This window comes from Petromyzon marinus, chromosome 65 (assembly GCF_048934315.1).
Source record: "Petromyzon marinus isolate PM22_M1 ecotype Great Lakes invasive population chromosome 65, UKy_Petmar_22M1.pri1.0, whole genome shotgun sequence".
NCBI lineage: Eukaryota > Metazoa > Chordata > Hyperoartia > Petromyzontiformes > Petromyzontidae > Petromyzon > Petromyzon marinus.
Window position 1 is genome coordinate 6,938,694 of NC_133731.1, and position 16,786 is coordinate 6,955,479.

At 54.3% G+C, this 16,786-nt stretch overlaps 1 protein-coding gene across 1 annotated transcript in view; it reads right to left on the reverse strand.

Annotated features, from left to right (window-relative positions):
- Nucleotides 1-16,786, reverse strand: part of LOC116956483 (serine/threonine-protein kinase BRSK2-like) — a 55,348-nt gene that overhangs the window by 15,644 nt on the left and 22,918 nt on the right. Inside the window, exons 10-15 of the mRNA XM_076054327.1 lie at nucleotides 11,858-12,031; nucleotides 11,232-11,329; nucleotides 9,486-9,639; nucleotides 7,312-7,372; nucleotides 4,289-4,571; nucleotides 3,023-3,071 (exon numbers count right to left, since the gene is read on the reverse strand). Coding sequence (XP_075910442.1) covers nucleotides 3,023-3,071; nucleotides 4,289-4,571; nucleotides 7,312-7,372; nucleotides 9,486-9,639; nucleotides 11,232-11,329; nucleotides 11,858-12,031 — 819 coding nt within the window. The remainder of the gene's footprint in view (nucleotides 1-3,022; nucleotides 3,072-4,288; nucleotides 4,572-7,311; nucleotides 7,373-9,485; nucleotides 9,640-11,231; nucleotides 11,330-11,857; nucleotides 12,032-16,786) is intronic.

Sequence of the window (16,786 nt, forward strand, 5' to 3'; positions counted from 1 at the left end):
CAAGTGGCTATGTTCATGTGAGGGATTAGCGTGATGTTCAAGTGAGAAATTAGAGGGCACGGAAGTGGCTATGTTCATGTGAGGGATTAGCGTGGTGTTCAAGTGAGAAATTAGCGGGCACGGAAGTGGCTATGTTCATGTGAGGGATTAGCGTGATGTTCAAGTGAGAAATTAGAGGGCACGCAAGTGGCTATGTTAATGTGAGGGATTAGCATGATGTTCAAGTGAGAAATTAGAGGGCACGGAAGTGGCTATGTTCATGTGAGGGATTAGCGTGATGTTCAAGTGAGAAATTAGAGGGCATGCAAGTGGCTATGTTCATGTGAGGGATTAGCGTGATGTTCAAGTGAGAAATTAGAGGGCATGCAAGTGGCTATGTTCATGTGAGGGATTAGCGTGATGTTCAAGTGAGAAATTAGAGGGCACGGAAGTGGCTATGTTCATGTGAGGGATTAGCGTGGTGTTCAAGTGAGAAATTAGCGGGCACGGAAGTGGCTATGTTCATGTGAGGGATTAGCGTGATGTTCAAGTGAGAAATTAGAGGGCACGCAAGTGGCTATGTTAATGTGAGGGATTAGCATGATGTTCAAGTGAGAAATTAGAGGGCACGGAAGTGGCTATGTTCATGTGAGGGATTAGCGTGATGTTCAAGTGAGAAATTAGAGGGCATGCAAGTGGCTATGTTCATGTGAGGGATTAGCGTGATGTTCAAGTGAGAAATTAGAGGGCATGCAAGTGGCTATGTTCATGTGAGGGATTAGCGTGATGTTCAAGTGAGAAATTAGAGGGCACGGAAGTGGCTATGTTCATGTGAGGGATTAGCGTGGTGTTCAAGTGAGAAATTAGCGGGCACGGAAGTGGCTATGTTCATGTGAGGGATTAGCGTGATGTTCAAGTGAGAAATTAGAGGGCACGCAAGTGGCTATGTTAATGTGAGGGATTAGCATGATGTTCAAGTGAGAAATTAGAGGGCACGGAAGTGGCTATGTTCATGTGAGGGATTAGCGTGATGTTCAAGTAAGAAATTAGAGGGCACGGAAGTGACTATGTTCATGTGAGGGATTAGCGTGATGTTAAAGTGAGAAATTAGAGGGCATGCAAGTGGCTATGTTCATGTGAGGGATTAGCATGATGTTCAAGTGAGAAATTAGAGGGCATGCAAGTGGCTATGTTCATGTGAGGGATTAGCGTGATGTTCAAGTGAGAAATTAGAGGGCATGCAAGTGGCTATGTTCATGTGAGGGATTAGCGTGATGTTCAAGTGAGAAATTAGAGGGCATGCAAGTGGCTATGTTCATGTGAGGGATTAGCGTGATGTTCAAGTGAGAAATTAGAGGGCACGGAAGTGGTTATGTTCATGTGAGGGATTAGCGTGATGTTAATGTGAGAAATTAGAGGGCACGGAAGCGGCTATGTTAATGTGAGGGATTAGCGTGATGTTCAAGTGAGAAATTAGAGGGCACGGAAGCGGCTATGTTAATGTGAAGGATTAGCGTGATGTTAATGTGAGAAATTAGAGGGCACGGAAGTGGCTATGTTCATGTGAGGGATTAGCGTGATGTTAATGTGAGACATTAGAGGGCACGCAAGCGGCTATGTTAATGTGAGAACAAAGCATGTAACTGTAGATAGCAGACCACGCTATCCCACCTGATGACGGATGCTTGTGTTGCGCCCGAAACGTCGTGATTTATTTTATTTTCTACCTACGTGACTTTACCGAATGAACCAAAGAGGATGGATTCCTGCAGTCACGAAAGCTTCAAATCAAGATTTGTTATCGTGTTACAGTCTATTATTATTATTATCCGTCCTTTTGCCATTAAAAACGATAGCCCCATGTGAGTGCTAACACTTTTTTGAAGCACCCTGCATTGAACACTGAGCTGCGGTGACGTCACAACGGCGCTCGTGCCAGGCTAGGTGCACTTTTGAGGCAGTCACGTGAAAGTGTGAAGGCTGTCGCTGCCGGCAGGAGGAGGTCACAGGGGAGGTCACGGGGCAGACCCCGGGGGTGTTAAGGGTTTAGTTGACCGAGACGAAGACAGGTCCACACGCGCACACACACACACACACACAAAGACAAAGACAAAGATCCCCCGTATAGCCTTAACAGACTGTAGGGGCAAGTGCTGTTAGCGAGCACCTATGAAGGCCGGAACGGTACACGAGGGGGTGGGTGGCCAGCACCACGCCCGACCGCCTTTGTCTCCCTAGTGACGATGTTTACACACTGCACCAGGTACTCATTTGAGGCTGAGTCGACCTAGGGGAGGCCCGGGACCGGTTCAGATAATCGTCACTGGTGTTGGCCGAGAGCGGGAATCGAACCCGGGTTGCCAGGTTCATAGCGCAGCGCGCTAACCGCTACACTATCGCTCCCCACACTCACACGCACACACACGCACACACACGCACACATACGCGCACACACACACACGCGCACACACGCGCGCGCACACACGCGCGCGCACACACACACGCGCGCGCACACACACACACAACACACGCGCACACCCGCCCACACACACGCACACACAACACACCTAAACAAGGCACACGCAGACATACGCGGACAGGCACGGACACATGTACGTACAGGTAGACATGCAGACAGGCACAGGCACACAAAGGACAACAAAGACAAAGACTCCCCGTGTAGCCTTAACAGACTGTTGGGGCAAGTGCTGTTAGCGAGCACCACGCCCGACCGCCTTTGTCTCCCTAGTGTCGGTGTTTACACATCACACCGGGTACTCATTTGAGGCCGAGTCCAGGACCATGTTCAGATAATCGTCACCGGTGTTGGCCGTGAGCGGGAATCGAACTTGGGGTCGCTGAATTCGTCGCGCGGTACGCTAACCACTGTGCCACCGCTCCCCACGTACACACAGACACGTGACACACAGACACGTGACACACAGACAAACATGACACACGACACACACACACACACACGTAGGAGAGGTATACTGAATATGGTGTGCCGCGTTGGGCAATGTGCTTTGGGTGCGACACTCACTCGGGTGAGGAGTCCGGGGTGAGGCCTGACATCTCCTCCTGCGTGGGAACTGTGGGAACACGCGACGCGGTGACATCGCAACCACCAAAATAAAGACAAAGATCCCCCGTGTAGCCTGTAACAGACTGTCGGGGCAAGTGCTGCTAGCGAGCACCCACGTAGGCCGGCACGGCACACGAGGGGGTGGCTGGCCGGCACCACGCCCGGCCGCCTTTGTCTCCCCTAGTGGCGATGTTTATACACCGTACCAGGTACTCATTCAAGGATGAGTCGACCTAGGGGAGGCCCAGGACCGGTTTAGATAATCGTCGCCCGTGTTGGCCGTGAGCGGGAATCGAACTCGGGTCACCGGGTTCGTAGCGCAACCACGACAACCACCACCACAACGACCACAACCACCACAACCACCACAACCACCGCAATAGCTGTGGTGTCACCACTACGGCATCACAGCCACTCACACACTCAGCTATCCAACCACTCGCTCTCACATATAACCTAACCGATCACTCACACACACAACTATGAAACAACTCACTCACCAAACAACCCACTCATCCACACTCTCACCTCTCACAAACCCACTCACTCAACCACCCACCCACTCACCCACCTACCTCCTCAACTTTACTCTTACCTACTCAGCTTTCAGCTGGCTCACCCACTCACCCACTCAACTACCCACTAACTCACCTACTCAATCACCCACTAACTAACCCACTCACTCAACCACCCACTAACTAACCCACTCACTCAACCACCCACTAACTCACCTACTCACTCACCCAACCACCCACTAACTAACCCACCCACTCAACCACCCAGTAACTAACCCACTCAACCACCCACTAACTAACCCACTCACTCAACCACCCACTAACTAACCCACTCACTCAACCACCCACTAACTCACCTACTCACTCACCCAACCACCCATTCAACCATCAAGTCACCCATACACTCATCCACCACCTGCCCACCCGCCCGCCCGCCCGCTCGCCCACCCAAAACCGCCCACTCACCCGCCTGGCCACCCACTCAACTACCTGCCCACCCACCTGCCTGGCCACCCACTCAACTACCTGCCCACCCACCTGCCTGGCCACCCACTCAACTACCTGCCCACCCACCCACCTGGCCACCCACTCACCTTCCTACCCACCCATCCGCCTGGTCACCCACTCACCTACCTGCCCACCCACCCGCCAAGTCACTCAACCACCCACTCGCCCACCGAACCCGCCGCCCGCCCGCCCGCCCGCCCACCTTGCAGCTTCCTGCGGTGGAAGCGCGGCGAGCCCAGGAAGGTGTGCTTGAACGAGTGCAGCCGGTTCCTCCAGAGCGCCCCTCCGCCCCCGCCGGCGCCCACGCTGGGGCTGGAGGGGGGGGTGTTGGCCGGGGACAGCGCCTGCAGGGGGCTGTCGGAGCCTCCGCCGCAGCCGCCGCCGCCGCCGCCGCTCCCGCCGCCGGCGGCGGCGGCGAGCGCCGGCTGGCCGTGCGGAGTCAGCGGCGCGTGCGCCGGGCTCCCCGGGGAGGGCAGCAGCGTGACCTGCGGCAACACAAACCGGGGGATGACGCCGGCGGAGAAGGCCGCCGCTCCGCCGCCGCCGCCGGCCGCGGCGGCCGCGGCGGCCGAGGCTTTCTTGCGGCCTGGCGGCGGCAGGGAGAGGCGCAGCGGCGCCACGTGGGGGCCCCGCGCCCCTTCGACGGAGGAGGAGGAGGAGGAGGAGGAGGCGTCGCGCGACGACCCGGGGGGCCCCGTCCTGACGCCGGGGCCCCCGACGGTTGGAGGAGCCGAGGAGGGCCCGGAAGGAGGTGACGACGAGGGGCGGGCCGAGGCCGCCGCCGCCGTCGTCGTCGCGGCGATGGCGGCGGTGGCAGCGGGAGACGCCGGAGGGGATTCGCCGTTGACGTCCGGCTCGGAGAGGCTCTGAGATTTCTCCCAAGTGTCGGGGGACAGGTGGGGTTTCCAGAAGGGCTGGGACCGAGGTAAAAGCGGTGGTGGCGGCGGTGTTCAGGTTTTTTTTTTATTGGGGGGTGGGGGGGAGAGGGGATTTGTGTTGTCGGTGCCGGTGGGGGGTGGGGGGTCAGGGTTAAGGGGGGGTCAGGGTTAAGGGGGTGAAGGGGTTCGGCGTGCGTGGCAAGTGCGAGCGTGGAAAGTGCGCCGGCCGGCGGCGGGGAGGGGGAAAAGAACAATTTGATTGCATTCCAGGGTGGCGTCGCAGGAAAGTGAGGTCAGAATCGGGGGCGGGGGGGAAGTGGCAAACGTGTGCGACAGACGGGGGGGGGGGGGTGAAGCACAGCGTGGGGTTTTGTTTGGTGGTACATTAAGCGGAACAATACACGAACGGAGGAGGAGGAGGAGGAATGGGAGACATGGAGAATGAGGTTAGATCCATGGAGCGCACCGATGGAATAATAATAATAATTAAAAAATGAAACGTGGAGAGAGAACCGCGGCCCTCGTGACTCCCGGCACCACGCGAAGGTTGCCGGGGTGACGCGACGCCGACCTTCTCCGGCGGAAATTCCACGTTACTCGGACAGGTTCGTCGATAATGCACGCTCCACCATAGACTCAACACTGCCCACATACTCAACACTGCACCATAGACTCAACACTGCACCATAGACTCAACACTGCACCATGGACCCAACACTGCACCATAGACTCAACACTGCACCATAGACTCAACACTGCACCATAGACTCAACACTGCACCATAGACTCAGCACTGACCATAGACTCAACACTGCACCATAGACTCAACACTGCCCACATACTCAACACTGCACCATAGACTCAGCACTGACCATAGACTCAACACTGCACCATGGACCCAACACTGCACCATGGACCCAACACTGCACCATAGACTCAACACTGCCCATAGACTCAACACTGCCCATAGACAACACTGCACCATAGACTCAACACTGCACCATAGACTCAACACTACCCATAGACTCAACACTGCACCATAGACTCAACACTGCACCATAGACTCAACACTCCCCATAGACTCAACACTCCCCATAGACTCAACACTGCACCATAGACTCAACACTGCCCATAGACTCAACACTGCACAATGGACTCAACACTGCACCATAGACTCAACACTGCCCATAGACTCAACACTGCACCATGGACTCAACACTGCACCATGGACTCAACACTGCCCATAGACTCAATACTGCACCATGGACTCAACACTGCCCATAGACTCAATACTGTACCATAGACTCAGCAACACTGCACCATAGACTCAACACTGCACCATAGACTCAACACTGCCCGTAGACTCAACACTGCCCATAGACTCAACACTGCCCGTAGACTCAACACTGCCCATAGACTCAACACTGCACCATAGACTCAACACTGCCCATAGACTCAACACTGCACTATAGACTCAACACTGCCCATAGACTCAACACTGCCCATAGACTCAACACTGCCCATAGACTCAACACTGCCCATAGACTCAACACTGCCCATAGACTCAACACTGCCCATAGACTCAACACTGCCCATAGACTCAACACTGCCCATAGACTCAACACTGCCCGTAGACTCAACACTGCACATAGACCCAACACTGAACCATAGACTCAACACCGCCCATAGACTCAACACCACCCATAGACTCAACACTGCCCATAGACTCAACACTGCCCACAGACTCAACACTGCCCACAGACTCAACACTGCCCAATGACTCCACACTGCATCATAGACTCAACACTGCCCCAGTACATGAAGCAGTCCCCCTCCTTAACCTCGTTCCGTTCCTCTCTCAAAGCCTCACCACCTCTTCTCCATCATCGCCCACTCCCTTCCTCATCCCTCCCCTCATCCCTCCACTCCTTCCCTTCCCTCCCCTACCCTTACCATCAAAATAATTCTGGCAATTATACTGGTCGTTATTTTAACTACGTTAAGAGACTTAAACAAAGGGGCTCTATAAATATATAATAAGAGAACGACGCCAAATTATTTCATGGAAATTATTTTGACTTCACTGGACGGAGGGAGCTCTGGATTTACTTTCCAATACACCGGTGGTGCTGGACCCGTAACTTATTAGCACGTTTTGTTTACTAATCCTCTGTGTCGGGTGGTGGCGGTTTAAGCGACACATTTATATTTACGTGATATAACCCCCCCCAAAAAAAGCCTCTATAACGGAGCTCCCTCTAGAAACAATAACATATTTATTTTTTGGCGTCCGTCCGGCTGACGCCGGCGCTGGTGGTGACGGTGGGTGGCCCGCGCGGAGATTTACCTTGGGACTGCTGATGGGACTGGAGGCCAAGCACGAGGAGGCTCCACTCACGGAGCGAGACCTGCCGACGAGAAACGAGCACACACACACACACACGCACGCAAAGTCATAGATGCCCCCCGCCCCCCCCCCCCCAGTACAGCCTCACAACAGAGTGTCGGGGCAAGTGCCCCCCAGTGAACAGCGCCTACGAATACCGGAAACGGCGCGGGGGGGGGTCCCGGTGGCACCACGCTTGGCCGCCCTCTTCTCACGACTATCCGTATCTACGCACGGCAGCAGGTGCTCGTTCTTAAGGCCGAGTCGACCTAGGGGAGGCCCCGGACCGGTTCAGATATCCGTCCCGTGGCGTCGGTGGTTCGCGAGCAGGAATCCAACTCCTTGTCGCCGGGGGTTTCGTCGCGCAGCGCGCTAACCACTGTGCCACCGCTCCCCGCACACTTGCACGCACGTGGCAGGACGCCTCTTGAGACTCGGCGAGCCACATTCTGGCTATAAACCCGAGTGCAACGGTGTCACGTGCGGGTCTCCACCGCCGGCGGTGCCGACGATCCCTCATCGATTTCCGAGTTGGGGCCGCGTGAGCCACGTGACCCCGATTTGTGACGATCGGCGCGTGCCGAGCCGTCGCCGTGACGATCGGCGCGTGCTGAACCCTGGCGGCGGAAGCGGCGGCGGCGGTCGCCAAGCCGTCAATCAACGGGGGCCGCCCGTTACCGACGCTCCTCACTGGGCACGACGATGCTCCGTGGGGCAGTGCCAGGCTGAGCTCTGAGCTGCTAATAACCGAAAATAAGTTTTTTTTACTGCACCAGGTAAGGCCCCCCACTGAGCTACGTAGCTCTTTTTCAGAAGCGACCTGGCTATCACAAACGACAGCTCAACTAAGTCGCTTGCCACGTGGACATTTGGAGCAGCCGAAAACTCTTAAACGCGTGATGTTGATTCTAAATGCGGAGTGAAAAAGCGGAGGTCCCGGAGAAAATTTCACGCGACCACGGGGAGAGAGAGAGAGAGACGCAAACTCCAAATATACAGCAGCAGCAGACGTCAGGGTCGGGATCGAACCCACGACCTCCTGTATACCAGGCGAGGGAGTTAACATCTCATAGCCACCACGGGCACCCGACCGTCCCTACGTGGTGCCACAGTGACTAAGCACCGCTCCACGCGGGGCGGCCTGCCGGCTTCCGTTCCGCTCACGACGCCGACGGCCATGCCGGGTGGCAGAGGGCCCCCTCACAGCGACAACACAACTCTGGGCGCCGGCTTCCGTTCGTTCCAACGTCGGGCGTGACGACGACAACACCAGAGACCGAGAGAGAGCGAAAGCGAGAGAGAGCGAGAGAGAGAACAAGAGAGAGCGAGAGAGAGCGAGAGAGAGCGAGAGAGAGAGAGCTAGAGAGAGAGAGAGAGCGAGAGAGAGAGAGAGAGCGAGAACGAGAGAGAGAGCAAGAGAGAGCGAGAGAGAGAACGAGAGAGAACGAGAGAGAGAGCGAGAGAGAGGGAGAGAGAGCGAGAGAGAGAACGAGAGAGAGCGAGAGAGAGAGCGAGAGAGAGAACGAGAGTGATAGAGAGAGCGAGAGAGAGTGAGAGAGATAAAGAGAGTGAGAGAAAGAAAATGAAAGATCGAGAGAGACAGATGGAGAGAGAGCGAGAGAGAGAGATAGAGAAAGTGAGTGAGAGCGAGAGAGCGAGAGTGATAGAAAGAGAGAGCGAGAGAGCGAGAGAGCGCGAGCGAAAGCGAGAGCGAGAGAGAGAGTGAGAGAGAGCGAGAGAGATAAAGAGAGTGATAGAGATAAAGAAAGTGAGAGAGAGAGAGCGAGAGCGCGAGAGCGAGAGAGAGAGAGCGAGAGAGAGCGAGAGAGAGCGAGAGAGAGCGAGAGAGCAGGAGAGAGAGCAAGAGAGAGATAAAGAAAGTGAGAGAGAGAGCGAGAGGGAGAGCGAGAGCAAGAGAGAGCGAGAGAGAGAGATAAAGAAAGTGAGAGAGAGAGAGAGCGAGAGAGCAGGAGAGAGAGCGAGAGAGCGAGAGAGAGTGAGAGAGAGCGGGAGAGAGTGAGAGAGAGCGAGAGAGAGAGATAAAGAAAGTGAGAGAGATAAAGAAAGTGAGAGAGAGCGAGAGAGCGAGAGAGAGTGAGAGAGAGTGAGAGAGTGAGAGAGAGAGCTAGCTGCACCTCTGCCCGTGCTGCGCCATCTGTAGGGCTCGCCGCGCCGTCACGGGCGAGCCGTCGCGCTCCGTCACGCTCAGCACCTCCATGGACTTCTGCTCGGGGCGCCACTTGCCCTGGCGGTGCAGCAGCAGCGAGTCGACCCGCTTGCGCGGGGGGTCTCCAGGCGGCGCGCAGACGACACGGAGACACGGAGACACGGACGCGCTCAGAGACGACACGGAGACACGGAGACGACATGGACGCACTCGGAGACACGGAGACACGGGCGCGCTCAGAGACGACACGGAGACACGGACGCGCTCAGAGACGACACAGAGACACGGAGACACGGACGCGCTCAGAGACGACACGGAGACACGGAGACGACATGGACGCACTCGGAGACACGGAGACACGGAGACACGGACGCGCTCAGAGACGACACAGAGACACGGAGACACGGACGCGCTCAGAGACGACACGGAGACACGGAGACGACATGGACGCACTCGGAGACACGGAGACACGGAGACACGGACGCGCTCAGAGACGACACAGAGACACGGAGACACGGACGCGCTCAGAGACGACACGGAGACACGGAGACGACATGGACGCACTCGGAGACACGGAGACACGGAGACACGGGCGCGCTCAGAGACGCGGAGGCGACACGGAGACACGGACGCGCTCAGAGACGCGGAGACGACACAGAGACACGGACGCACTCAGAGACGACACGGAGACACGGAGACACGGACGCGCTCAGAGACACGGAGACACGGACGCGCTCAGAGACGCGGAGACGACACGGAGACAAGGACGCACTCAGAAACGCGGAGACGACACGGAGACACGGAGACACAGATGCACTCAGAGATGCGGAGACGACACGGAGACACGGACCCGCTCAGAGACGCGGAGACACGGACGCGCTCAGAGACGCAGAGACACGGAGACACGGATGCGCTCAGAGACGTGGAGACATGGAGACACGGACACACTCAGAGACGCGGAGACGACACAGAGACACGGATGCACTCAGAGACGCGGAGACGGCATGGAGACACGGAGACACAGACGCACTCAGAGATGCGGAGACGACACGGAGACACGGACCCGCTCAGAGACGCGGAGACGACACGGAGACACGGAGACACAGACGCACTCAGAGACGCGGAGACGACACGGAGACACCACGGGGAGACAGAGACGCAGAGACACAAACATGGAGATGTGGATAGAGACACGGACATGCTCAGAGACGCGGAGACATGGACACAGAGACGTAGAAACATTGAGACTCAGAGGTTGAGACTCAGAGACACAGAGTAAATGTTCGTGATTGAACCGGCGTGAGCGAGTGTGAGCGAGCGAGTATGAGCAAGCGACCGAGCGAGCATGAGTTAGCGAGCGTGAGTTAGTGAGCATGAGCGAGCGTGCATTAGCGAGTGTTAGCGGGCGAGCGTGAGTTGGCGAGCGTGAGTTGGCGAGCGTGCGTTAGTGAGCATGAGTTAGCGAGCGTGAGTTAGTGAGCGTGAGCGAGCGAGAATTAGCGAGCGTGCATTAGCGAGTGTGAGCGAGTGAGCGAGAGCTAGCGAGCGTGAGCGGGGGAGCGTGAGCGAGTGAGCGAGAGCTAGCGAGCGTGAGCGGGCGAGCGTGAGTTGGCGAGCGTGAGCTTGTGAATTAGTGCGAGTGAGCGAGTGAGCGAGTGTGAGTGAGTGTGAGTGAGCGAGTGTGAGTGAGCATGAGCGAGCGTGCTGCTGGTACCGATCTCGTTGCGCTGAGGGAGGTTCTCGTCCTCCTGGCTGGGGTAGCGCTCCTTGCGGTCGAGCAGCAGGAAGTAAATCATCTTCTCCTGGTTCTCCCTGCACCAGCGGCAGCACACGCAACGCAGGCAGCAGCAGCAGCAGCACACGGAGCACCCGTGAGTTCCCGCTAGCGTCCGCTAGCGCCAGTGAGTGACCCGCTAGTGCCCGCTAGCACCAGTGAGTGACCTGCTAGTGCCAGTGAGTGACCCGCTAGTGTCCGCTAGCATCAGTGAGTGACCCACTAGCACCAGTGAGTGACCCGTCAGTGCCCGCTAGCACCAGTGAGTGACCCGCTAGTGCCAGTGAGTGACCCACTAGTACCCGCTAGTGCCCGCGAGTGACCCGCTAGCACCAGTGAGTGACCCGCTAGTGCCCGCTAGTGCCCATGAGTGACCCGCTAGTGCCCGCTAGCACCAGTGAGTGACCTGCTAGCGCCCGCTAGCGCCAGCGAGTGACCCGCTAGTGCCCGCTAGTACCCATGAGTGCCCGCTAGCGCCAGCGAGTGACCCGCTAGTGCCCATGAGTGACCCGCTAGCGCCAGCGAGCGACCCGCTGGTGCCCCCGAGTGCCGGTGCGGGCGCTCACTGCGCGCACAGCAGGTCGTGCGTGAGCTTGTCGCGGTCGCGGAAGCAGCCCAGGGAGTGCATGCAGTCGAGGACGTCCGGGTCCAGGGCCTCGGCGCCGCCAAGCGCCGCCGCCGCACTCAGCGCCACGCGGCGCGGCGCCGGCCGCTCGGGCTCCGGCTCGTTCTTGATGCCCCTGCCGCAACGACGACACCAACAACGACAGCACCACCAACAACGATTAATAACAACAACGACAACAACAGCACCACCACCAACAACGATCAACAACAACAACAATGACACCAACGACAACAGATGGTCAACAACAGCACCAACAACAACGACAACAACAGCACCACCAACAACGATTAATAACAACAACGACAACAACAGCACCACCACCAACAACGATCAACAACAACAACAATGACACCAACGACAACAGATGGTCAACAACAGCACCAACAACAACGACAACAACAGCACCACCAACAACGATCAATAACAACGACACCAACAACAACCGATGGACAACAGCACCACCAACAACGATCAATAACAACAACAATGACACCAACGACAACAGATGGTCAACAACAAGCACCAACAACAACCGATGGACAACAGCACCACCAACAACCGATCAATAACAACAACAACAACACACGATCGACAACAAAAAAAAGATCAACAATAGCAAACGATAAAATTAACAAAATAACGACACCAACAACAATCGATCAACAACAACAATCGATCAACAACAACACCAGCAGCCAGTGACGTACTGGGGCCAAAAGTCGCGCCCAGGTAAGCACACTGGGCCAAATTCTGGCTATGGGCAATTATTGTTCTAATGATTTCTAAATGGGTTGTTGTGCGATGCCAGACAGTATATAGTGCTGGTAGCTAGATAGTGCGGGTGCCTAGATAGTGCTGTGGATTCGCTCTCCAACAAACTGGTGGGCTGAAGTCGTACGTTATACACTACACTATACACTACACACTATACTAGTGTACTACACTATACACTACACACTATACTAGTGTACTAGTGACACTACATTATACACTACACACTATACTAGTGTACTACACTATACACTAAACACTTTACTAGTGTACTAGTAACACTACACTATACACTACACACTATACTAGTGTACTAGTGACACTACACTATACACTACACACTATACTAGTGTACTACACTACACACTATACTAGTGTACTACACTATACACTAAACACTATACTAGTACACTACACTAGTGTACTAGTGACACTACACTAAACACTACACACTATACTAGTGTACTACACTATACACTAAACACTATACTAGTACACTACACTAGTGTACTAGTGACACTACACTATACACTACACACTATACTAGTGTACTACACTATACACTAAACACTATACTAGTACACTAGTGACACTACACTATACACTACACACTATACTAGTGTACTACACTATACACTACACACTATACTAGTGTACTACACTATACACTACACACTATACTAGTGTACTACACTATACACTACACACTATACTAGTACACTAGTGACACTACACTATACACTACACACTATACTAGTGTACTATACTATACACTACACACTATACTAGTGTACTACACTATACACTACACACTATACTAGTGTATTCTAGATTTGAAGCTTTCGTGACTGCAAGGATTCGTACTCTTTGATTTTATTCGATAAAGTCACGTAGGTAAAACGAATTAAAATGAAATAAACAATTAATGCAAGCTTCCGTTTTCAGGTGGGACCAGTCACAGCCAAAATCGCTGCACCAAGTACTATACTAGTGTACTAGTGACACTACACTATACACTACACACTATACTAGTGTACTACACTATACACTAAACACTATACTAGTGTACTAGTAACACTACACTATACACTACACACTATACTAGTGTACTAGTGACACTACACTATACACTACACACTATACTAGTGTACTAGTGACACTACACTATACACTATACTAGTGTACTACACTACACACTATACTAGTGCACTACACTATACACTAAACACTATACTAGTACACTACACTAGTGTACTAGTGACACTACACTATACACTACACACTATACTAGTGTACTACACTATACACTAAACACTATACTAGCACCACTCTGCCCTGACCATGCCTCCTGGGACCTCCAGTCGGGGTCCTCCGTGAACCTTGCCCCAGTTCCTCCGCTCTGCCAGCACACCGCATGCACACGATCGCCAGCGTGTGTACACTCTCTGTCCACCACAGTTGCCGCTGCTGTCCACCAGCCAGCGCTATTACACTACACTACACACTACACTACACACTACACTACACGCTACACTATACACTACACACCACACAATTCACTACACACTACACACCACACAATACACTACACTATACACCACACTATACACTCTACACTACACTACACACTACACACCACACACTACACACCACACCCTACACACTACACCCTACACCACACACCACACTATACACTACACATCACACTACACACTCGTAACTAATTGGCGCGTTGTTTACGTGACAAACCTCACTGGCTGCTTCGGGTGGTGGAGGGTTACGGCATATTTATACTTACGCGATCTAACCCAGAAAAAAACTTCATAACTCTCCCGCGTGCAGAGGGAACAGACTGATATTGATCCGCACTTTGGCTGTACCGTAGTCTCCTGGAAAATCCTCCTCTACGCCCAACCGCGAGTAGGTAGGGGAGTTCCACAGCCCATCTGTGAGTGATCCACCGACCCTCGCTGCTGCTGCTGCCTCCACAGCGCTGGATTACAGGCAGCCACGTGCAGCAGCAGCAGCAACGTAGCCATCGCCAGCTGTTGCTGTTCTAACGCCACCCACAGGCTACCACCACAGAGCGCCGTTCTAACACTACTCCAGCCAATCACGACCACTGTCACTTGGTGGGGAATGGCACTGCATGACGCGTGTGTGCACGTGTGCACGTGGAGGAGTGGGTGTGTCAGTGTGCAAGTGGAGGTGTGTGTGTGTGTGTGCACGTGGAGGAGTGTGTGTGTCAGTGTGTGTGTATATGTGGGGAGGAGGAGGCTCGTGAAGGACGCTACTACTGGGCAGTTGGAGGCAGTCGCCCTCCAACAACAACGGAGCGCGGAGGAGCAACGCTCACAACAACGAGCGGAGCGCCGGGTGGCTAAAACACAGCAGGTTGGCACAGTAGGGGGCACAGGTGGTGCATCAGCCAGTCATCTCAGTCGTCTCAGTCAGTCGACCCGTAGCACCTGCTGGGTCTGCCCCGTGACCTTCTGCCAGCGGGCGTTCGACACTTCACGTGGCCTCAAGGTGCACATGGCCTGGCACAAGCGTCGTGGTGACGTCACCGCCACTTAGTGGCGAATGGCGGTTGTTGTTGTTGTTGTGTGTGGGGAGTGGGGAGCGGTGGTATAGCGGTTAGTGCGCTGCAAACCCGGGTTCGATTCCTGCTCACGGCCAACGCCAGTGACGATTATTTGAACCGGACCTGGGCCTCCCCTAGGTCGACTTAGCCTCCAATGTGTACGTGGTGCGGTGTGTAAACATCGTCACTAGGGAGACAAAGGCTGCCGGGCGTGGTGCTGGCCACCCACCCCCTCGTGTGCCGTGCCGGCCTTCATAGGTGCTCGCTAACAGCACTTGCCCCTGCAGTCTGTTAAGGCTACACAGGGGATCTTTGTTTTTGTACCTGTGTGTACACCTGTGTGTACACCTGAGTACCTGTGTGAGTGACCTGTGCGTGTAACTACGCGAGTTCCTGTGTGAGTACCTGTGTGAGTACCTGTGTGAGTACCTGTATGTGTATCTGTGTGAGTAACTGTGTGTTGTCTGTGCGAGTACCTGTGTGAGTACCTGTGTGAGTACCTGTGTGAGTTTCTGTGTGAGTACCTGTGTGAGTACCTGCATGAGTACCTGTGTGAGTACCTGTGTGTGTACCTGTACGTGTGTCTGTGTTAGTAACTGTGTGTTGTCTGTGCGAGTACCTGTGTGAGTACCTGTGTGAGTATCTGTGTGAGTACCTGTACGTGTATCTGTGTGAGTACCTGTGCGTGTACCTGTATGAGTACCTGTGTGAGTTTCTGTGTGAGTACCTGTATGAGTACCTGTGTGAGTACCTGTGTGAGTACCTGTACGTGTGTCTGTGCGAGTACCTGTATGAGTACCTGTGTGAGTACCTGTGTGAGTACCTGTACGTGTGTCTGTGCGAGTACCTGTGTGAGTACCTGTGTGAGTACTCTGTGCGTGTATCTGTACGTGTATCTGTGAGTATCTGTGTGAGTACCTGTATGAGTACCTGTGTGTGTACCTGTGCGTGTATCTGTGCGAGTACCTGTGTGAGTACCTGTGTGAGTATCTGTGTGAGTACCTGTACGTGTACCTGTGTGAGTACCTGTGCGTGTATCTGTGAGTATCTACGCGAGTACCTGTGTGTGTACCTGTGCGAGTACTTGTACGAGTACCTGTGTGAGTACCTGTGTGAGTACCTGTACGTCTATCTGTACGTGTATCTGTGTGAGTATCTGTGTGAGTATCTGTGTGAGTACCTGTACGTATATCTGTGTGAGTACCTGTGTGAGTACCTGTGTAAGTACCTGTGTGAGTATGTGCATGTATCTGTGCGTGTATCTGTGCGAGTACCTGTACGTGTATCTGTGTGAGTATCTGTGTGAGTATCTGTGTGAGTACCTGTACGTGTATCTGTGTGAGTACCTGTATGAGTACCTGTGTGAGTACCTGCGTGAGTACCTGTGTGAGTATCTGTGTGTGTACCTGTGTGAGTACCTGTGTGAGTATCTGTATGAGTACCTGTGTGAGTACCTGTATGAGTACCTGTGTGAGCACCTGTGTGAGTACCTGTGTGAGTACCTGTGTGAGT